Source organism: Marmota monax, unplaced genomic scaffold (genome assembly GCF_021218885.2).
Source record: "Marmota monax isolate L192 unplaced genomic scaffold, Marmota_monax_Labrador192_F-V1.1 WCK01_AAM20220418_F8-fsc00147, whole genome shotgun sequence".
Lineage (NCBI taxonomy): Eukaryota > Metazoa > Chordata > Mammalia > Rodentia > Sciuridae > Marmota > Marmota monax.
Window position 1 is genome coordinate 1,493,448 of NW_026693552.1, and position 23,000 is coordinate 1,516,447.

The window sequence follows — 23,000 nt, forward strand, 5'->3', positions numbered from 1 at the left end:
TTTGCTAGTCACAAAAAATTCTTATCTAGAATATACTTTAAATATTTTTATTCATAACTCTCAGTATATTGCCAGTGTTTTGATTTGCTAGTCACAAAAAATTCTTATCTAGAATATACTTTAAATATTTTTATTCATAATTCAGACAATTTACTATTTCATACAGTATTAAATAAACTAAGTCCCCAATTTAAAATATTATTAAAATAAATGGTTTAGAGGGATTACCATTTAGAATGATGATGTATACTTCTATATTTTTGTTATAATTTTACCCTTGCAGAAATGTGACCCCACAGAGTACTTTGGAGTTTCGAGTTTGGAGCCATCACACCTTAAAAGCAGATGCTTTATTAGGAAGAGCAACGATAGATTTGAAACAAGCTCTGTTAAAGCACAATAGAAAATGTAAGTTTTTGTTCTACTTTTGTTTCTTCATAAGTTTCAGACACTGAACATATCTTAAAGTCCAAAAGCAAAAAACAATTCTGTATTCATAAAAGAGAATTTTATTTCTTGCCTGTGATTACTTTTAAGTTTGTGGCATTATATAAAGTAGGTAATATTGACCCTAGCCTGTTGGCATCCTATAGATTTACAAAAATGACTTCAGTTATCCACAAATACCCTGTTATCAGTGGTTGTCAACCATTTATTATTTACTTAATATATACTTTAAATATTAAAAAAAATCATCTGGACCTATTCTGCTTTGTTTTTTGACTAATTTATTGGAATATAATACACTCTAACTTTAAAATTTTCTTTTTCATTTTATAATCAATTCATTGCAGAAAACATGGAGAATTTAGAAAAGTCACAGAATAGTATAATTATCTGTAATTCTTCTATCCAAGGGCAGAAAACAGCTGACCATTTTAAAGGAGACTATTGTAACTAAGGAACTTACTTTAAATTGTATTTCATTTTACTTAAATTTAAATAGCCTTATATGGCTAGTAGCTACCATGTTGGACAGTACAACCTCTACTTTTTGTTTGTTTGAATTGTAAAATTAGAATTTAGTCTTGCTTTTTTTTTAAGGAAAAAATAATTTTTATTCTCTTCTTAATACTTATTTTTTAGTTGTAGTTGGTCACAATACCTTTATCTTATTTATTTTTATGTTGTGTGCTGAGAATCGAATCCAGGGCCTTGCATATGCTAGGCACTGCCTCTAACACTGAGCCACAACCCCAGTCTTAAAATCCCAATTTTTAAACATTACCTTTAGTTATGAGTTTAGATCACTTGAACACCATTCTAAACTATAGAAGTTATTTAGTTATCTCTGCAAAGATGTGTGGTCTTTTTAGCTTTCTTTTCCTTATGTCATCAGCATCAGATACTGATATCTAAGACTTATTTTACCCTCTTTGTTTCACTGTTTCATAAGTAGATTTAAATCAGTAATACACTTTTGCAAACAGGAGGAGTCATTTTAAACTAAACTGAACTTCAGTTTGTGCACAGGTGATAAGACATTTTGAAGGGAAAAAGAGTTGGTTTGAGCAGGAATTCAGTAGTCAGGAAAGTGAAAAATTACCAAAGGTTGATCAGCATAGTTGCAACTTGGCAAATATGTATGGCAATTAGCAAGGTTAGGATTCTGTCCTCCCACAGAGACAGAGATTTGCCTTGTCTTTTCTGATCATTACATTTTAAAGGAATTGCTTTCAGGTCCTTGAAAAAAACACTCCAGGTTGTAGGAGAGAAAAGAGAGACACTTGGTTATAAAAGGCATTCCTACTTTTGCCTTTGTCCCTTGGATTACTTACTTTGAGAGACTCTTAGGAAGCACTGAAGTCTCTTTTCAGCATCTAGCACCAACTTGCCAGATGTGTGTGGGCTCCTATTGAGTTCCTTGCTTGTAGAAACTATGAACAATAATAAGTGGTTTTTGTTGCTTTAAGCTACTAAATTTTAGGATAATTATTGCTCAACAATAAATAATTAATACGTTATCCTAGCAGTTTAGAAAAACAGCTTCAGTATGAGTGTGAGCTAAATATAAATCTGTAAAGCACCTTAAAAACAAAGATTTTTGAAAAACTTTTGTTTCTCTAGGGAAAACATATATTTTCAACAAGTTCATGATTATAGGATAAATCATTGACTTATTTACCTAGTTCCTCAGAGTCTCAGATTATTCTTTTGCTCTTCTTAAGCTAAGGAAGAATGTCTAAAGTGATAGGGAAAAAAACCACTTCTGCCTTATAAGAATAAATTTCCCCAGGACAGGACTATCTTAATCACTTATTTTAAATGTTTATTAAGTGCCTGCCTTCTGTCAGATGCTGAGAATACATCTCTGAATTAGATGGACAAGATCCCTTTGCTGTGTTGGAATCTTCAGTTCATTTGGGGAGGTAGATCAGAAAACAAATTAATTCTGGTGGTGGTAGTAATTCCATTAAAGGAATGGTAGGGTGTTCTAGTTTGTGTTGGTCAGAGATCAGTCTTCCCCAGAGAACTGTGCCTGCCACAGAATAGGTACTCACATATTGAATAGATGAATATATCCAAGTTCCTGTGTTAATACTGTGATGGAATAATACTGTTATCTCTCTATAAACATATAAACATATACATGTAAGTGGGAATTATTATTTTTTTTACCTTTATTTTATTAATCTTTATGTGATACTAAGGATTGAACCCAGGGCTTTGCACACGCTAGGCAAGTACTCTATAGCTAAGCCACAACCCCAGCCCTAAGTGGGAATTATTTATGTGATAGTAAATAGTTATATGATTCAGAGTATTATACTTCAATCTTACACGTTCAGAATTGTGAAATATATGCTGTAAAGAACCTCCTATCACAGAACAACTAGATCCTAGACAGAACAAATCTTTGTGACATTGATGATTTGCAAAAAGACAGAGGTCCCTCCTTGAAATAAAGAGCGAGCAAAGAAAATGTTTGCCTAGTAGCTACCATGTTGGACAGTACAATCTCAACTTTTTTGTTTGAGTTGTAAAATGGAATTAGAATAGTAGGCCACGCTCATAGCAGCTTTCAGAATAACAAGCTTTTGTTTAGTAGCCATATAGGGGAGCTGAGCCTGAACTCCTCCAATCTAGACTCTTGGGAGGACCTTAAAATTTCTGGCAGAATTAGAAACAAAGCATAACTGTGTTAAAGCCCAGAGATTACCTATAAACTAAATTGGAGAACAAGCTCCTGTCAAAAATTACAGAATATAAGAACAAATATTTTCTAGAAAGATCTAGATACTAAATATTTAAGCTTTATAGGCCAACAGTTTTTTTGTTGTACTGATGCAACTCTTCTGCCCTTGTAGAGTGTAATTAGCCATGAAAAATATGTAAATGAATGGGTGTAGCTACATTCAGATAAAACTTTACTTATAAAAACAGGTGATTTTTTTTTTTTTTGGTGGACTTTATTTATAAAGGCAGGCTAGATTTTGACGTATGGACTGTAATTTGCTGACCCCCAGACTAGAAGAGATATTTTAAGGAATAATAATAGCAAATTCTGAATAATAATGAAAAACATGATATTACCCCAAATAAGATAGCAAAGAGAAAGTCATGTTTGGACATACCATAGTGAAATGCAAGATACCAAAGACAGATTTTAAAAGGAGCCATGGAGATAAAACAAGTTATTTGCAAAGATTTATAATTTATAATTGCAGAATTAATAGCAGATAGGGAAAGATAGTGAAATAGTATCTTCAGAGATTTGGAAGATCATTATCAATATAAAGTTTGCATATCCAACAAATCTGTCTTTCTAGGATGAGAATGCACACAATTAATAGACAAATTAATCAGAATTTACACAGATCTATATTAAAAAAATTTCAAAATGCTGGGGTTTTTTAGTAATATGTTCAAATAGCTAAATATTTTATGAAAGAGAGCTCAGTCTCTTTCTGGGCACTTTAAATGGAGGAAGATAACATCAGTGAAATAGAATGTTGGTCAATATAGTTTTCTTCAGAGATAGATTATTAGATAAAGTTGAAATTCATTCTTTTGTAGGTTTTTTTTTTGTGTGTGTGTGTTTTTTTGTTTTTTGTTTTGTATTTCGCCTAGTTTCTCTAATTGCTTTTGATTTAGAATGGAGATAAGGCTAATTGTACTACAAATAGTTGGGTAGGTATTCTATAAGGTCTTCTTTAATTACATGGTTCTTCAATTGTTTTGAAAAGAATTCCTGTCCAGTATTAGTTGTAAATTTTTGTCTTTTCTGTACGTGGATATGTAGTCAAGATGTTTGTGCTGGATGTTTTGTAAATGGGGGGAGGGACTCAAATTTGTTAAATATAGGCAATATCAAAGTTATGAACTTTAAGATGTAAAAAGTTCCATGAATTCAGTAGCTTCAGAAAGCCAATAAAGATGGCTGAGTTGTGGCTCAGTGGTAGAGCGCTAGCCTGACATGTGTGAGGCACTGGGTTCTATTCCCAACACAATAAAAAAATGAATGAATAAATGGGTTCTGTTACCAGCACAATGAATGAATGAATGAATGAATAACCACTGACAACTAAAATATTAAGAAGAAGAAGAAAGAAAGCCACTAAAGATCAGACTGAAGTAACTGACCCCATTTTGGATACTAAAGTGATCATTGATGAATTTTTAATTTTTAAAAATTCTGACTTGACGGTTTTTAGTTGTATATATTTGTGTGATACAAGCTAATATGATGATTTGTAAATAAAATGTGTAATAATTAAGCTAATAAACATACCTGTCACTTCACCTCAAATACCACTTTTTGTGGTGAGAAAATTTGAAAGTTAGTCTTTCAGTGATTTTGAAATGTGTAATGTTATTATTTATGATATTCACCACACTGTACAGTGTATTTCAAAAGAAAAAGATCTTATTTCTTCTAATTGAAACTTTGTACCCTTGCACTGTCATCTTCCCATGTCTTCTGCCCCACACTAATAACTTTTAATACGTTGTATGATAGAAGTTGGTATGAAATCACTTGAATTTCATTCAGTTACAGCTAGATCTTCCAATAATGGGAGTGAAGTGTCTGACTAATGTAAAATGAAATAACAAACTATTGTCACAGTACTTAGTATTTAGTGAGCACTAACTGTGTTAGGTGTGGTGCTAGTGCTTTCTATATGGCTTTAAATTAGGTCTTTATGACTGTGCCTAGAGTTTGAAGCTCTTATTATTTCCATTTTGTGACAGGGAAATAGGCTTTAAGAAGTTAGAATAACTTTACTCAGAGTCCCCCTAGTTAGTTGCAGAGTTGAAATTTGTAACAGCATCACCTAATTCATGTTCTCTGAAGTTCGTCCTGTACACGGAAGTAATGAAAGATGATGTTGAAAGTGTGGGGTTGGGGGGGAGAAGAGTTACTTAACAAGGTATGAAAGAGAATGATCTTGGTGTAGTATAGAAGGGTCTACAGATAAAAAAAGCAAAAAAATTACTTCCAAATGTAACTGTCAGGTACTGAACTTGGAGTATTTCTTGAAATGTAATTTTGATTTCTAAAACATTTTTGTATGTGGCAAAAGCTTTTAAATTACGGTATTTTTTTCTAGTGGAAAAAGTGAAAGAACAATTAAAACTTTCCTTGGAAAACAAGAATGGCATAGTGCAAACTGGTGAATTGATAGTTGTGCTTGATGGATTGGTGATTGAGCAAGAAAATCTAACAAACTGCAACTCATCTCCAACTAGTAAGCTGACTTTATGTGTTTTTAAAATTTAAAGGAAAAAATTGCCAAGGAGTATATAAAAACCTAGAGTGTTTGTTTCTTCTTATTCAGTAGAAATACAGCAAAATGGTGATGCCTTACATGAAAATGGAGAACCTGATGCAAGGACAACTACCAGGTAGAATATTTTATTTTAGTGTTTGTGATGATATGATAAAACATTTCCCATGTATGACGTTTTAAATTTTAAACTTAGTTTAGAATTTGCCACATAATTTAACTGCTTATATATGAACTTGTTATTTGTTGAATGCTTATGAGCATAGCTTTATAAAATAATGTTTTGAGATACAATACACGTACTACAGAAGTCACTCTTACAAAGTACATGTTTCAGTGGAATTTAGTATATTCGTATATGGCCAACTAAGATCACTGATTTCAGAACATTTTTATCACCACCGCCGAGAAGAAACTATAGCCGTGAGTAGTTACTCACTCCCAATTCCTCCTTCCTCCCAGCCTCTGTTATCCAGGAATCTACATTCTCTCTCTTTTCTATTCTAGCCATTTCACATTAAACGTTCATATAACATGTGAACTTTTTTGACTAGCTTCTTTGACAAAGCATAATGTTTCAGGGTTCATCATTTATGTTGTATCTTGTTAATGCTTTATTCTTCTATTGAAATGTCTTTAAATCTATATTTAGGCCTTTTTTATTGGTAAATAGAGTCAGATATTGTGGAAAAGTCATATGTCTTATTGGAATTGGCATTCTCCTGTAGATTATGGTCTTCCTACAAAAATCATCGTGCCATTTCAAAAGCTTCCTGGCATTCACATTTCATGACAGTTGAGATTCTTTGGTTGAAGTATCTAAAGTGCAATGCAAGTGAATAATAGATCTATATTGTGGAATTAAAACCTGAAAATATAGAAATGTATTACTATAAAATTGATTAGGTACATTTGAAAAGGTTTGTTGGTATTTGCAAAAGTATGATCTTTGGGGCTGGAGATGTGGCTCAAGCGGTAGCGCGCTCGCTTGTCATGCGTGCGGCCCAGGTTCGATCCTCAGCACCACATACAAACAAAGATGTTGTGTCCGCCGAATACAAAAGTATGATCTTTATTACTCTACAAAGTTACTAATAGCACTGTTCCTAAATTGCCATTAAATGATTCTCATAAAAACACTTTGAACAGGTAAGTACACCTTCTAGAATGTATATTTGCCTTAAATATATTTGGTATCCACATTATAGTTTACAGTGAGAAAATTAATGACTGAAAGTGGACAACAATTAGGTTGATTAAAATTATTAGCGTGTAAAATATGTCTTTTTATATTCTTAGAGTATAATTTTAGATGATGGAACTTGAATGACTATCAATCTAAAACTTAATATTGTTTCTTCATAGTAACACATTTGAATTAAGGATAGTTTCTACAGTACTATGAGGATTTCAGATGGGTTCTCTCATCTCATTCCTGAATCACTCACTGATTCTCACTGGGTAGCTATGGAGGGGTACACAAATCAGAGAATCATTTGGAAGCTTTTCTCAGTACCTATTAAAACTTCCTAAATATATCTCATAGGTGACAAGGGAGAGGAGGATTTAAGAGATGCTTATTGAGTGCTTGTTCAGTACCAGACACTAGTCCAAGCACTGAGAGTACCAGATCAGTTCCCAAGAAATTTACATTATGGTGGGATAGATGCTGTTATTAGACTACAGAATAAATAAATAAGCTAACCGAATATAGCTATAAGAACTGTGAAATAATTGAGGTAGGATGGGGGTTACAGGAATGGAGAAGAACCTGTTTTAGAGAGAGATCAGGGAATCGTCTCCAAGAAAGTCCCATTTGTGCTAAAATTAAATTAAAAAGCTAAGAAAACTTTCCATACAGAACTCTAAGGGGAAGAACAAGTTCAAAGGCTTCGAGTTTATTTGCAGTTAACTTATTTTCTACAGATTCTTTTAATTCTAGAGTATAATTAACCTTTTCCAAAAATCTTATTATAATTCTAGTCTGGTATATAATAATTTGAAATACACATTTGAATACTTTTCATACTTAATAAAATTGTTATAGTATATTTTTTGCAAGGTGAGGAAGGAACTTGGAGAAAAATAAGTCAGGGACATAGATGGGGTGGGAAATGTGGCTGATTTTCAAAACCTTTTTTGACTAAGGTAAGAAGCCTAGATTTTATTCCACATTTTTAATCCCTAGATTTAAGCAGGGAAGGCACAAGATCTGATTTGTATTTTTAAAACAATACTTAGGCTGCTTGGTGGATGTAGGGTGTCCTATGTATTTGGAAAAGCTTTCCTGGCCACTTCCAAAATATTTCCAACTCCTCCTTATTGGCAACAGGATTTAAAATATTTGATTTTGTAGTTCTAGTTTTTATTTATTTGTTTATTTGCAATTAATTTATATATCATAAATTTTTATAATTCTGGCATATAATAGTTAACTTTCTGTGATCATCATACACTCAGAATTTTATTGCTTACTACAAAATACTTTGTAATGAATATTAACAGACATTTCAGCTTTTTTATTATTCAATAAAATTATAAGCTTAAAATTGGTTTTTATAAATTTTATGAGTTTTTTTGAAACTACAGAGAATTAAAAATAGGTTAATATTCTTATACTGAAATATTAAAATGTACAACTGGATCATTATTTTAAGGGCCTGATTCATTTGAACTTAGTATATTTTTATACCAGTATATTTTTGCTTGCTAGTATTGTAATACTGAAACTTCAATAATAATAATAGTAGGCCATATCTTTGTTCATTACACTTAATACCTATCACTGTACTTGAATGTTAAGAACTCAGCAAATGTTTTTCATGAACATTCTAATGAAAAGTTGTTTAATTATACTTATTGAAGTAAGACTTTTTCTTTTTAAAGGTTGGCTGTTGAGAGTAGTAATGGAGTAGATAATCACATACCTACCAATACTGTTGTCCAGAACTCATGCTGTTCGTATGTAGTTAATGGAGACAACACACCTTCATCTCCATCTCAGGTTGCTGCCAGACCCAAAAATACACCAGCTCCCAAAGCACTCACATCTGAGCCTACTAATGACACTGGTAAGTGTTGCTATTTATGACATATTGTTTCAATGTAAACTAAATTAAGTTTATTTGTCTTTGCCTATGTTTCGCTTATTGTGCAGTGTTTCTTAATCTTCTATTCTGATAGTAATTCTTAAATTGTAATTCCTGAATTTTTTCTGAATTTAAATTTTTCTAGATTATTTAGGACGATATTCCAAAATTGTATTAGAGATAACAACACATTTTTCTAAGTGAGTGGTTTTATGATAGCTAGATTCTTGGGCTGTATGTCACAAAATACTATTTAATTCATGATATAAAATATATTTCTGAAAGAACTTTAGTGAAGCATTGATTTAATAATGAATGATTTTTTAAATTGTCTTTTAATGTGCAAGTGCTTTTTTTTAGCCTTAGTACTTAACATGGCGAAAAAAAAAAGTACTGTGGGGTGATAGAGCTATCAGAAAGTTTTATATTTCTTAGTAAGAATCACTCTATTATAGAAGGAATACTTAAAGAATGTTTTCTTTCTAATCTTTTTTTTTTGATCTGTCTGAATCTGCAACATAATATGAAACACATAACATGGTCCCTTATTCTAAGAAAGCAAATATAGTGGTGAATTTCATAGAACTCTGCTCAATATTCTCTATCTTCAGTGTAGAATAATGATATATCTTCATAGTACAAGTCAATTAAAAGTCATCCTTTGAGTAGCCATAACAGCACATTCTAAATACTTGGCTTGCTTATGGGTATTTGCTTAATCTTGAAATTAAATTTTGCAATTTAAAAAATATAATCTGAGTAAATAGCTATACAAAGACCACTCACTTTTTTTTTTTTAATTTCACATAGTAAAAAGATTTATCAGAGTATCAGAGTTCTTCACAATAAGGCATGAAGCCAATGATTTTAGTCAGGAAAGCTTTTTAAGTTATCAAATAGTTACCCATACTTAAAAAAATGAATTGATTTATTATGTGGGGCTATCTTTGGATTCAGAATGGTTGAGCCAGTTCCATTCTTTTTGGCAGTAATTAGATAGCAGGGCCAATTATTAAGTCCACTCTGAATTAACAAAAGGAATAAGATGGAAATGTTGAATGCTCAGTTCAGAAAGGATTATATCACCTTTCTATATCTTTCTTGTCATCTTCATTTAAAAGAATGGATTTGAGGGTATAGCCCTTAATACTAAAATGGTTAGCTATTTGATTAAATTGGTGAAAGTATCCACCACAATTAGTTAGTTTCATGTTTTAGCACTTGGGCATAGTCAGGTGTTGATGTAAAAGGGGAAAGGAATTAACCAAGGCTCTTCTCATTGTAGGAATCTCTTATTTAAACTCCCTAGCATGTCAAATACTTCTATGGCCTCTTTCAATGGGGAATAAATTCACTTTTCACATTCCTCTCTTATCCTTGCATGGGATTTCAAGGTAAAAATAAAATATACATGTGAGGAACAAGAAATGAAAGCTCTGTCATAACTAATTCATGTGGCATTCCTAATAATTATAAGGTAATCTAGGGCATCTGAATAAAAGTAAGAATGATAGCTAACATTTGTGCTGTGCATGTTTTATACATTGCATATCCATGAAATGAATTAACGCTCACAATAACTCTTTGAAATAGATACCAATATTTTCCTTTTCTTCTCTGATGAAGAAACTAAAGCACAGAGATATTACAGCTAGAAAGTAGAAGAGCTATGATTGACATATAGCTTTGTGGCCCTCAACTGTACACTGCTTTCTTGTTCACTTTGATGTATATGGTTTTTATAGTGTCTCAAAGGGGTAGTATTCATCTTTTATACTATGATAGGCTTCAAATAGTATTCCTCCAACCTCTTCATCTCCTCTGATTATTGTTGGTGTTATGTGACAAAACAATCAAACTGCCACCATTCCGTAGGCTGGTCTACAAAGGCTTCCAGAACCTACTTTGATAGCAACCACATAACTGATGCCTTTTGTATGATTCTCATCCCTTACAAGGAGGATGAATTCAGGTATCTTTTCAAGGAATGGGTTATCCCTGCCTTTTTAAAGATGTTGGTACAAAATGGTATTTATTTTTTAAAGTAAGGATTTTAAGGTCAGTTTTTGTTGTTGGAGTTGTGGGGGTAAGGGTGGGCGTGTGTGCGTATTCTATTATAACATATCTTTAATTTCCTATCTGGTGCTATAGTTTATATGTTATTTGCCCCTCAAAGGTTCATGTGTTGGAAGCTTGACCCTCAGTGTGGTAATGTGAAAGTTAGTTGGACCTTTAAGAGGTGGGACCTAGTGGGCGGGGCTTAGCTCATTGGAAGTGTGCCCTCAGAAAGAATCAAGGTAGTCTTGTGGGACTCTTAAGATAGTTCCGAGAGTGAATTGGTCATAAGTGGGAGCCTGACCAGCTAGTTACTTTCTGACTTCCTGCCTGGAAATATGATTCCTTCTCATACATGCTCTCCCATTTGCCGTGAGGTCTTTAACCAAGCTGAACCGAGGCTGATGCCATGCCCTTGAGCCTCCCAAACTGTGAGCTAACCATACCTCTTTCCTTTATAAAGTTACTCAGCCTTGGGTATTTCTTATTAGTGAAGATAGACTAATACAACTGTTAATTCCAAAATACTGAAATCACTAAAGTTGTTCTTTTTTGAGGGAGGGGGGAAACTCATTTGATGGCAAAATGACTAGAACTTACAAGAGGTTATTTGTAGTTTTTACCTGTCATGCTTATTATGTGTATCTCTACATTTTATTAAGGAATGTTTAATAACAATGTATGTGTTTAAAATCAGAGCCTCCAACCTGCTCTGATATTAGTGTAATATGTAATATATGTGCTATATAACATCTAAAGTAATGAATTCTGGAACACACCTGACTACAAGGTTTTCAGATAAGGTATGGTGGGCCAGGAGTTTAAGACATACATAAACTAAGAAGTTTAAGACATACAGTATTTTTTCACAGCATTGTAAATGAGGGTTTTCCCCTTCCTTTCCTTTCAAGTCTTGAGTAAGAGGATCCATTTGACAAGTTGTGTGTACTAGTAGTTATGTTAGGCTGCAATGGGAAGCAGTTGTGATGTAGTAAAAAGAGATTAAATTTGGCCTCAGCCAGGACTGAGCTCAGTCACCTAACATGTTAACTGTGATGTTGGAGAAATCTTCAAAATTTAGCTCCTTCGTTTATAAAGAGGTTATTACTCTTATTCAACTACCTTCTAGGACTGTATTGAAGATTGAATGAGATAGTAAGGAAAAACCATCTACTGTAGTCCTTGAACAATGGTAGGTATATATTTTATAGTTTGTTCTCATACTCCTAACTTTTAGTGTGAATTGAATTTTTCTACATATTAGTATTTTATTAATAGATCAGAACTCAGTATGGTAAGTTTCAGACAGAACCTATTTTATAAATTTACTAGACTTTTTTTTTGGCTTGTTTTTCATCCTGAAGAATTTTTTAAATACATTGAGAGTTATAACCTTTTCAAACTCCTTGAAACTACATTACAAAATCAAATTCAAGAATTTGACATACATAACCATCCACAGAGCTTGTTCACATTTTCTAGTTCTAACTGTACTACCTGTGTGTATGTGTGTGTTTGTCTGTAGTTCTGCACAATTTAACTTCCATTTTAACCTTTTTCCCCCCTTTTTTTTGGTGTTAACTGAGAGTTGAAACCTGGGCCTCCAGGATACTAGGCAAGCATTTTACCACAGAGCTACATCCCCAGTCCCACACGATTACCATGAGACTCCCTTGTGTTCCATTCACTTTATAACCATAGCCTCTCTCTCAAGTGTGAATAAACTTTTAAAGAAACTTGCAATGTATGTGCAAATATCTGTTTTTCATGTCATAGTTATAAATGGGAGTAAAAATGCTATAATAGTCTATATTCTGTGGCTTTGATAAAATAACTCAGTCTGGATAACTTAAAAAGAAAAAAGGTTTATTTGGTTCACAGTTTTGGAGGCTGAAAGTTCAAGATTGAGTAGCCCCATTTGTTTTTTGTGTGTGTTGGGGGAAGGAGGAGGCAACACTGGGGATTGAACCCAGGGCTAGGCAAGTGCTCTGCTGCTGAGTTATATCTCCAGTGCAAGTAGCCCTGTTTATTTGGCCTCTAGTCCCTGACTAGAGGCCAGAATGGCTGACATTGTGGTAGAAGTGCATACAAAGGGGAGAGATCACTAGGCTAAATAGGAAGCCAGAGATCACCAGGCTAAACTAAGAGGTCAGGCTTGCTCTTTTATACTGACTCACTTTCTCAGGAACTCAACTGGGGTCTCACAAGACCCACCTTTAACCCCTCCAAAGTAGCATCCCCAGTGACCCAATCTCCTCTCTCTAGATGCCACCTCTAGAGGGTTCTGCATCCTCTTAGCTACACTGAGTACCAAGCTTCTAAACATATTAGCCTTTGGGAGCCAACACATTCAGACACTCCAGTGTTTATGGTATTCAGACACTCCAATGTTTCTACCTTTGTCTTTTTTTACCTAAAAGAAATGTTAGAATGAGGATAGCTGCTTATCCATGAGATGGATATATCATACATCTAAAACTTCTCAAAGATTAAACATGAAATTAAGGAGGTGTGTCTTGTGACTTCAGAAATCATAATGACTGAAAGTGAGATTTGGGATATGTTCATTAAGAAATCATGTCAGTTTGGGTGTGGTGGTACACCTGTAGTCCCAGTTACTTGGAATACTGAGGCTTGAGCCCAGGAGTTTGGAGCCAGCTTGGGCAACATAGAAAGACACCTTTTCTTAAAAGAAAAATTGGTAGATGTGTTCTTATATCTCATGAAGAAGGTGTGAGATATTTTGTAAATGCACTATCACACCTATCACATAATATTTTAATTATTTGCTTGCATATAATTCATCATATTTCCTTACAAGCAGGGAGCCTATGATCCTGGCCTTTTTCTGTTCATTTCTCTTTGCCTTTCCTTTGTGAGTTTATCTATTCATTCATTGTTATATTCACCTGTCAACAGATGTTTATTTTGTATAAACATCACAAGGTTGGACACTGCCGGGTATCTGGGTGAATATTTGTCAGAGTTTGTCAACCTTAGCACTATTAACATTTCAAGTTAGCCAGTGCTTTGTCACTGGGGGTTGTCCTGTACATTGTAGGGTGTTTAGGAGTATTTAAACTGATCAGTAGGTGCAAGTAATATCACCCTCCCCTCTAGTTGTGACAAATATATCTCCAGGCATTACCAAGTGTCTCCTGGGGGCAGTGCAGGGAACCCCCCCCCCCCAAAACACATACAACAGTTGAGAATATGAATAGTAATCCCTCCATTCGAAGGTATTATTGTGTTATCTTTAACCAGTTGGTAGTATCGGCTAACAAGTGTTTGTTGAGTTATTGAAATAAATGGTCTCTAGCTAGCTTTTTAAAATTTATATACTTTATATTTCAGTATAGTTTTAGATTTAGAGAAAAAATGAGCAGAGAATACAGAAGTCCCATATTCCCCTGAATCTAATTCAGAATAATCCCTGTTATTAGCATTATATATTACTGTGGTATACTTGTTACAACTAATGGATCATTATTAATGAATTATTAATAAATTGTCACTAACTGAAGTTCTTAGTTTATATTAAGTTTCACTCTGTGTGTACAAATGCATATTATCATATATGCACCATTACAGTATCATGCATAGTAGTTTTCATTACTCCAAAATTCTTGTTCATCATCAGTGTATCTTTCCCCCAAACCTTAGAAACCACTGATCTTTCTACTATCTCCAAAGCACTGCCATTTCCAGAATGTCATATAGTTGGAATCATACCATTTGTGGCCTTTACAGATTGACTCCTTTCACTTAGCCATGTGCATTTAAAGTTTCTTGGTGTGTTTTGAGGGTTGCTATTTCTTTTTATCACTGAATAATAGTCAACTATATGGGTGTACCCTAATTTGTTTATCCATTCACCTGTTGAAGGAATTTGGTTGCGATAAGTTTTGGACAGTTATGAATTAAAATTACTATACACATTTGGGCACAGGCTTTCATCTCAATTGGGGTGAGGTGTGATAGTGGGGGATTATATGATAAGATTATGGTTAGTTTTTATAAAAAACTGCCAAAGTGTCTTCCAAGGTGGCTGTATTATTTTGCATTCCCACCAGAAAGGAATGAGAATTCCTGTTGTTCTGTATCCGTACCAGCATTTATATTTTAAGGAGAATTATTATTTTTATTATCTAACAATATTGAATCTTCTTGTCCATCTAGAGCTTTTGAAAATTTTTATTCATTCTATTTTAGAAAATACCTCCCTGCCATTCCTCTGGGTTTTGAACTTAGGAACACTTTTCTACTGAGCAATATCCCCAGTCCTTTTATTTTTTATTTTGAGGCAGGGCCTTGCTAAGGCACTGACAATGGCCTTGAACTTGTAATCCTCATACCTTAGCCTCACAAGTCTCTGGGATTACAAGTGTACAACATCATGCCCAGTTTAAAAAAAAAAACAAAAAACCTCTTAGTACTGCTTTTTAGTTTTCTTTATATAGATCTTGACTATAATCTTGATGTTTTATCTGATCATTTTTGCTGAAATGATTTAGTTTCAATTAATTGGTTCTATATTTTTTAAAGTTGGTTTTCTTGTGTGTTCTACAAATAATCTTTACAAATGTGATTTTACTATTTTCTTTCCAGTATCAGAACTTTTTCTAATCCTAATGTGTTGTCAAATATAATCAACAATAATGAGTTGAGTCGTGATTGTGATCTTATTATTTTGTCTTGATTTTAGTTTTTTAAAAATTTTAATAGAAGTTCTTCTAATGTTTTACCTTTGATACATATATGCTTACTATTGGTTTATGATAGTTAATCTAGATTGTTATACATGATTTTTCCTTGATTTCTCAAGTATATCCTCAATATTTTACTTAATATTTTTGGGTTTGTATGAAAAATAATCGCTTGGCCTTTATCTTACAGTCTGTTAACACAGTAGATTTTTTAACATAATTCCCTAATATTGGACATCGTCGAATTTATTTATATATGAAGTTGCTCTGTAGTCTTCTTGGCTGCTGCTGTTCAGTTTCAGTTTTGAAAGAATTATATTACCTTTATGGAATGTTGGAAAGCTCCCCTTTTCTTCTTTTTCTCTCCTCTTTTAACATTTTAAATAACATGGAAATCATCTATTCATTAAAGGCTTATAGAATTTTCTCAAAAACTTCTCTGAGCCTAGTGCCATTAAGGTAAATGGTGTTAGTTCTTTTGTCACCTTTTCCATTTCTACCTTGATTGGTCTTCTTAAATTTTTCTTTTTTTAAAAAAACTTGGCAAGCTATATTTCATGGTTTTTCCAACTTTGCTGATTCGGAAAGTCATCTGATGCATTTGTTTAAAATATAGACTCCCAGGACCTTCCCTACAGCTTTCCCCTGGATTTTTTTTTTTTTTTTTTTAAGTCTAGGGTGGGAACTGAGATACAATTTTTTCAGTAAGATCCCAATTGATTCCTATCAGGTGGTTTAGGAAGTTCTGGTCTGTTTTGTCAGTTTTTGATTCATTTCTTTTGACCAGTTTGTTTCTCCCCTGGCTCTGTAATTGAATTGTAAGGTTATTTATTACCATTCTTTCTGATATTCTTGGGTACTTCTTTGACTATGTCCAATAGCATTTGACATAGATGTTTGTCATTAATTCCTCTAAAGTTTGTGATTTCATTTCATATTCTTTTAACTTAATAATTATTTTTTAATCCTCTAAGCAAATTGAAGTAAACTATATATAGTTATACATATTATACAAATATTTGTGATTGCTTTTTTAACTCAAATTTAGATCAAGTATATTGATTTAGGTTATTAGATCTTTCATATTATTAATGTTTCTTCTAATGCACTGTTTGTTATTTGCATAGTTTTGAGACAGGTATGTTCAGTTTTGCCTTTGTGATTTGTCTTTAATTTATTAATTCAGCAAATATTTATTGCTTACATATGTCAGGCATTTTTTTAGTTATTGGGAATACAAAATGAACAAGTATGACAAAGCCTTTTCACTCCAAACTTAATGAGAAATAATAAAAACAATTTCAAAACATGAGAAAAAAGAATCATATGCAGTCTGGAGTGAGTGGGCATGTGCATCATTAATTAAGGTGTTCACGGACTGCCTTGCTAAAGGTGCAGTGAGCATGGACTTTGAACCATGAGAAGAAACCTGTTATAAAGTATTCATAAGAAGTCAGACATAGCTGTGGACTAGCTTTTGGTAAAAACTTTGCAGTATTTTCATATTTATTCTGCTTGCAATGGGAACCTTTTTTTGGTACTGGAAATTGAACCAGGGGCACTTAACCACTGAGCCACATCCTTAGCCCTTATTTATTTTTTGTTTTGAGAAAGGGACTTACTAAGTTGCTTAGGGCCTTGCATATTTGCTGAGTCTATCCTTGAACTTGAGATCACCCTACATCAGCCTCCCTAGTTGTTGGGATTACAGGCTTGGGCCACCATGCCTGACTACAGTTGGAATCTGATGGCATGTTTGTTCAGGTGAACAAGGAGATCTGTTAAATGTTTTAAAAAGATTACTTCTGTTGGAAGAATGGACTGTAGTTGGAAAAGACAAGAGGTAGGCAAATAATTAGGAGGCTTTTATAATAGTGTAAGCAAGAAATGGTGATCTCTGTATTGGTAAAGTGTATTGGTAAAGACGAAGAAGAACTGAGAGCACTTGTTGAATTACATATGGGAGAGAAGTTTTGCCTTGAGTGACTGGTAAAGTTTCCATTTAATTTTCTTCCTCTGTTTCTAACAATTTATGCTTCATGTGCTATGTTGAAGTGTGCACCAAGGTTTCTTCTTGGACAGAATTACATCTTTCCTTAAATATTCCTGTTTCCATTTAATGTTATTTTGCTTCAGAAAGATTACTGATAATCCTTTTTTTTAAATTTTGTGGAAAATCGAAGGAAATATTGTTTTTAAGTGAACATCATAAAGCAGACCTGGGAATTAAGTCTTTCTCTGCATAGTTTCTTTTGTGTTTTTCCATTATATCTTAACAGTGTTTGGTATGGAGTAGCGCTGTAGATATTTTCTCTCTCATATTTCACTGTTGTCTTCACTCCTCCATATTTGGTACAGCACTTGATTTATTCTGTTGTTTCACATTTGATTCCTTGAGTAATGTACTCTTCTTTTTTTTCACTATTAAGTCTTATTTTTTCTTTTAAAAACTACCTGAAGATTTATTTCACTTGCCTAATTTCATCTCCCTATATCAATTCCATTAGAACTTTGAGGTGGACAGGTTTTGTTCAGTAATCTATTTTCCTTACAATTTTAATTGACTCACCTTTATATGACACATAGTTGAAAATGGATCATTAAACTTAAAATGAAACTTATGGAAATTACATCACCATTACTCACCAGTATACCAGTCTCAGTACAGGGTTATTTCTTCAGAAAGCAAGTGGGTTCATGGATCTTTTTACAGTTCCCTATTGTACTATTTTAAGAATTAATACCATTATATATTTCCTAAAGGCAAAAAGTGGTTTTTATATTAGCTACCATTTGTATACAAGAAGAGAGGTTGAAAGGGATCATTTTGAAGTTTTTATATAGCCCTTTTAGACTTTCTTTTAGAATAGATAATTTGGAGGAAAAATATTTATTATCCTAATGTTGGTTTCTCTTTCCTGAAGTTGATTATATATAGTAAAAATTTGATTATTTATTATTTTTTCTAAAATGAGAGCTTTGGAAAATATAATCCTCTTTATTTTCATCAGTACCTGCTGTATTGCTTATTGCTCAGTCTGAATTATGTTCTTATGCAGTGTAATTGATTGATTAGGTAATTAGGTGCTTTGTCATTACTTCCTAGATCATCTTATTAATTTTCCCTTCTCAGTTAATCGAGAATCATCCTCACCTGCACCAACTGATAATGCTTCTGCCATGAGTACTCAATTAGCATCTGAAGAAACCACCTTGACTTCAAATTACACTAGCAGTACCATTGAAGATCCTCCTGATCAAGAGATACAAGAGAGTATGGTTTCCTCAGAACACAGTGAATGTGTTCCTTCTGTCAGTACAGAATTGGGATCTGAAGCTAGGAGCATTTTAGACCCTGACTCCTCTAATTCTGGAAATAGTTCTGCTTTTGACAAATTAAGGCAGCCAGATGGGTGTGTGGAATCTGTACGGCAGCAGTCTGGAAATGCCAACACAGAATCTTTGCCATCAGGGTATGTTAAAAAAATTTTTTTTTTAAAGTTTGACTTCCATTTAAGTAATAACTTTTTGGTGATATGTGACTACGGAATATGTATATTAAATGTTTCTGTTGTTCAGTAATTTGAAATCTTAAGTTGGAATCTGATTTTTACTATTTATTTATGCCAAGCACAAGTACTTTCTGGAACTAAGAACAATTGCTCATCTAGTTGAAGTATACATGATATGAAGGGAAAAATAGAAAACTGATGTTAATTTGATTTGATTTTGACTTTTTCATGAAAGTGACCATAACTCTGTAATAACCTCAGTGTTCTACTCTCCAAATGTCACACTTGAGAACAACTAGTCCTTTTTTTTTTTTTTCTTTTTTCCCTTAATATTGAGTGCTGGTGACAGTTACAGTTATGTAATCCCAACAACTGGCTCTGTTACAAACTCATTTTCCTTGAAGCTTAGTAATTCATAATCTCCTTTAAGTTTCCCTCTGTAATTATTCAGTTCCCCATAATTTTCTTTAAGAGTATTCTGTATGTATATTCCATTTGGTGATCTCTTCCATATCAGTAGGTTTTTTTTTTTTTCTTCTTCTTATTTGGTACTGATGATTGATTCCAAAGGTACTCTACCACTGAGCTATACCTCCCATCCCTTTTTAATTTTTATTTTGAGACCATGGTCTTGCTAAGTTTCTTAGAGCCTTGTTAACTTGTTGAGACTGGCCTTGAACTTGTAGTCTTTCTGCCTAAAGCCTCCCAAGTCACTAGGATTACAGGCATGTGCCACAGTGCCTGGCTACTTAGGTGTTTTTTAAATTTTTTCAGTCTTGGCTCTGATGACATTAATATTAATCATTCATTATTTTTATATTCAAAAAGGTTACTTACAGGTTCAGATTTGAAAATGTGTACATATAATGTAGTTTGTGCTGTTACAAAAGTATAGACAGTGTTTTCAAAACATCTTATAGTGGACAGAATGTCAACTCATAGCTGTTGAAACTACCCTTCTAGAGGTCTCTAAGTACTTTATTGACCTCATTTTCTTATGTAATTATGCTCAGACTCCTTTCCTACTTTGGAACCATTTTTTCTTAGTGCTCTTTACTGGCACGTGTGATTTTTGCCCACTGTATGCGGTTTAAGCCTTTGTTGTTATTGTATATGTGCGTGCATGCACATGCATGTCCCTGGTAGATCTAGTACTCTCGTAGCACTTTATTCATAATGTCTAACCAGACCTTTCTCTGAGCTGATTTTCAGCTGCTTTCTGGAGATTCCTTCTTGTGTTTCCTGTAAGCACTTCTGACTATACATTATCTTCCATTTTTTTCCCTCAAAAATCTCTTTTCTTATGTTTGTATCTTGGGTAGCTTTTTATCCTAATTTCTTGTGTGTATTGTGATGTAAATATAGAAGAAGAAGTTCTTACTGTCAAAAATCAGTGACTGTACAGTTTATTTTAAAGCTATGCTAGAGGTACGTTTAGTATGCTCTGGGAAGGAGCATAGCAGAGTTGGGATAGGAAGAGTAACTGATGCTCTTGAGGCCAGTGAATACTTTCTGGAAGAGATGACCCCTAAGTGGATTTCTGAAAGAAGAGTAGGAGTTAAGCAATCAAGTAATTGGCACAAGTGTAAAAAGTTCCATTCTCAGAAGAGCCATTTGCATACTAGCATCTATGAAATGTATATAGCGAACCCAGGAATTAGTGTTTTGTTGTAGATTATGTTAAGCATTTGTGGAAAGAAGGAATATAATGTTGAAGAGTAAACAGTCCTGTGAAGAATTTTGTATGTCTTATGGGTTTGATAGCTTTTCTGAAAAACCATGAATAAATATTAAATAATTTTAGACAGGGAGTAGCATGGTCATATTTTCATTTTACTAAGATCATTCTTTTAGTGATTATGAACAGATTGGGAGTTAAGAAGGCAAGTTAGAATAGCAGCCAACCTGTTTTATAAATGAAGCAAGAAAGCATTCCAGTTAAAAACGGCAAGTACATAAACCTAATCTGTGGGAGCCAAATAAATGCTTCAGTACACCTGTAGCTACTACTTTATAGTCTTTTTCTTAGGGAAATTTGCAGTAATTTAAATGAACTTCAGGTTGTGGTTTGCAGCCCATTAATAGGATATTATAATGAAATAAATCAATATAGTCTAGAATAAGAAAGTTTGCTTTTCTCATGTGCTTGTGTATATTAAATCTGGATAAATAGCAACCTAGTATACATAGAGATAATTATGTAAAATATATTTCTTACTCTGTAAGCCATGATCAAAAAAATTTTAAAAACCATTAATCCACGAGAGACTTTAAGGGAACTTGAAGTGAGATAGACGCTAGTCTTTTAAGGTGGTATTAACATGGGTCTTAGTAATGAGCCTTGGGGAAGTACAAGAGTAGAAAGAGTGGGAGCAGATGGATTCTTCTGGCATAGGTAGTACTTGGTTGTGTAACCCTGAGACAGCAAATTTCAACTTTATATCATCCTCCCTTTTTTGCTTAAAAATCTTAGTTCTTGTGTTTCCTCTCTGGTGATTTACCAGGTTATTTAATTAGCTACGAGCATTTAAGGCTTTGTGAGAATGTTATAGCCAGTTTGAGAACTGGTGCTTCAAGTTCTCTTGTTAAATAATTCTTTGCTCCCCAGTCTTAATTTTGCTTCCTTTTATATAGAGATACATAGGTAAAATGAAAAATTCCATGTTTCAAAATATTACTAAAAGCACAGGTCTGGAAAAGCAGACAAGTGTATTAGTATTGGATTACTCCTTCAGAGAGATTAAAAATAGATTCTGGGTCTTTCTCTGTCCCTGAATAGTATTTAGGCAGCTGAGTGATGGTGTATTTGATTGAAATAATGAATAGAGCATTGGACTTGGGGCAAGAGAATGAAGAGGCAGTGTTGTGTGTTTATAGGGCATCCAGTTACTCTTTTACCACATAACATATACCAGGGAGGTATCCTGAAGACGAATATTCTAGCCTGGTGGTGGCATTTAAGTGTTTCTGCCAGGCATGACCTTGCCTAAGGACTTGTTTTATCTCATATCTCTTTATCCACCTAATCAATCCCTCCCTCCCTCCCTCTCTCCCTCCTTCCTTCCTTCTTTCCTTCCCTCCCTCCCTCCTAGGGCCTCATGCATGCTAGGCAAGCACTCTACCACTGAGCTATATGCCTAGACCTTTCTATTTTTATTTTGAGACAGGGTCTCATTAAGTTGCCCAGGCTAGCCCAAGAACTTGAAGTTATCCTGCCTGAGCCTCCCAAGTAGCTGGGTCTAAGGTGTGTACCACCATGCCCAGCATATCTAATTTTAAAATGCGTTTCTATTAAGTTGTACATATCAGTATATTTTACTCCTCAGTACTTCAGCATGCGTATCATTAACTCTAGAATTCAGTATTTGCTTAACAATTTTAGGTGAAGTTTACATAGAAGGACAAGTACAAGTGTCACATGTACTGTTTTGATGAATTTTAATAAATGTAAACTCTGATAAATCCTTATTAAGACATAGAATATTACCATCACTTCAAAAAATTGTCTCAAGCTCCCTTTTGAGGCAATCAGTATTCCATATTTTTTCCCTACCGTAAGTTCGTTTTCCCTGGTCTAAAACTTATTATAAATAGAATTAGTTCAAACTCTTTTGAGTAGGGGGCTTTTAATCTGCATGCTGTATGTAATCTGTATTTTTTTTAACACTTAAAATTACTACATGATACATATTTATGTGTTATTGACTATTTTCTTTCCACTGGACTTATTTTTTAATTTTTAAATAAGTGAATTAGTGCTCCATTAAATGATTTAGACGGAGTAATTAGGCAAAAGATCAGGCTTGTAAATGCCAGTGAAAGAAATGGTTATTGAGGTCAAAACCTGCTGAAAGGGGAGAAGGGCATAGGGTAGTTCAGTGGATGGAAGAGCATGCACAGGCCCTGGGT

The 23,000-nt window shown here is 33.6% G+C and overlaps 1 protein-coding gene across 3 annotated transcripts in view; it reads left to right on the top strand.

Moving 5' to 3' along the window:
- The window catches only part of Wwp1 (WW domain containing E3 ubiquitin protein ligase 1), a 110,894-nt gene that overhangs the window by 47,941 nt on the left and 39,953 nt on the right, over window positions 1–23,000 (top strand). For 2 of the 3 annotated variants that reach the window (XM_046458614.2, XM_046458615.2), the window contains 5 exons: window positions 284–408; window positions 5,553–5,690; window positions 5,781–5,847; window positions 8,616–8,800; window positions 18,713–19,052. In XM_046458614.2, coding sequence (XP_046314570.1) covers window positions 284–408; window positions 5,553–5,690; window positions 5,781–5,847; window positions 8,616–8,800; window positions 18,713–19,052 — 855 coding nt within the window. The remainder of the gene's footprint in view (window positions 1–283; window positions 409–5,552; window positions 5,691–5,780; window positions 5,848–8,615; window positions 8,801–18,712; window positions 19,053–23,000) is intronic. The other variant, XM_046458616.2, reaches the window with a different exon arrangement.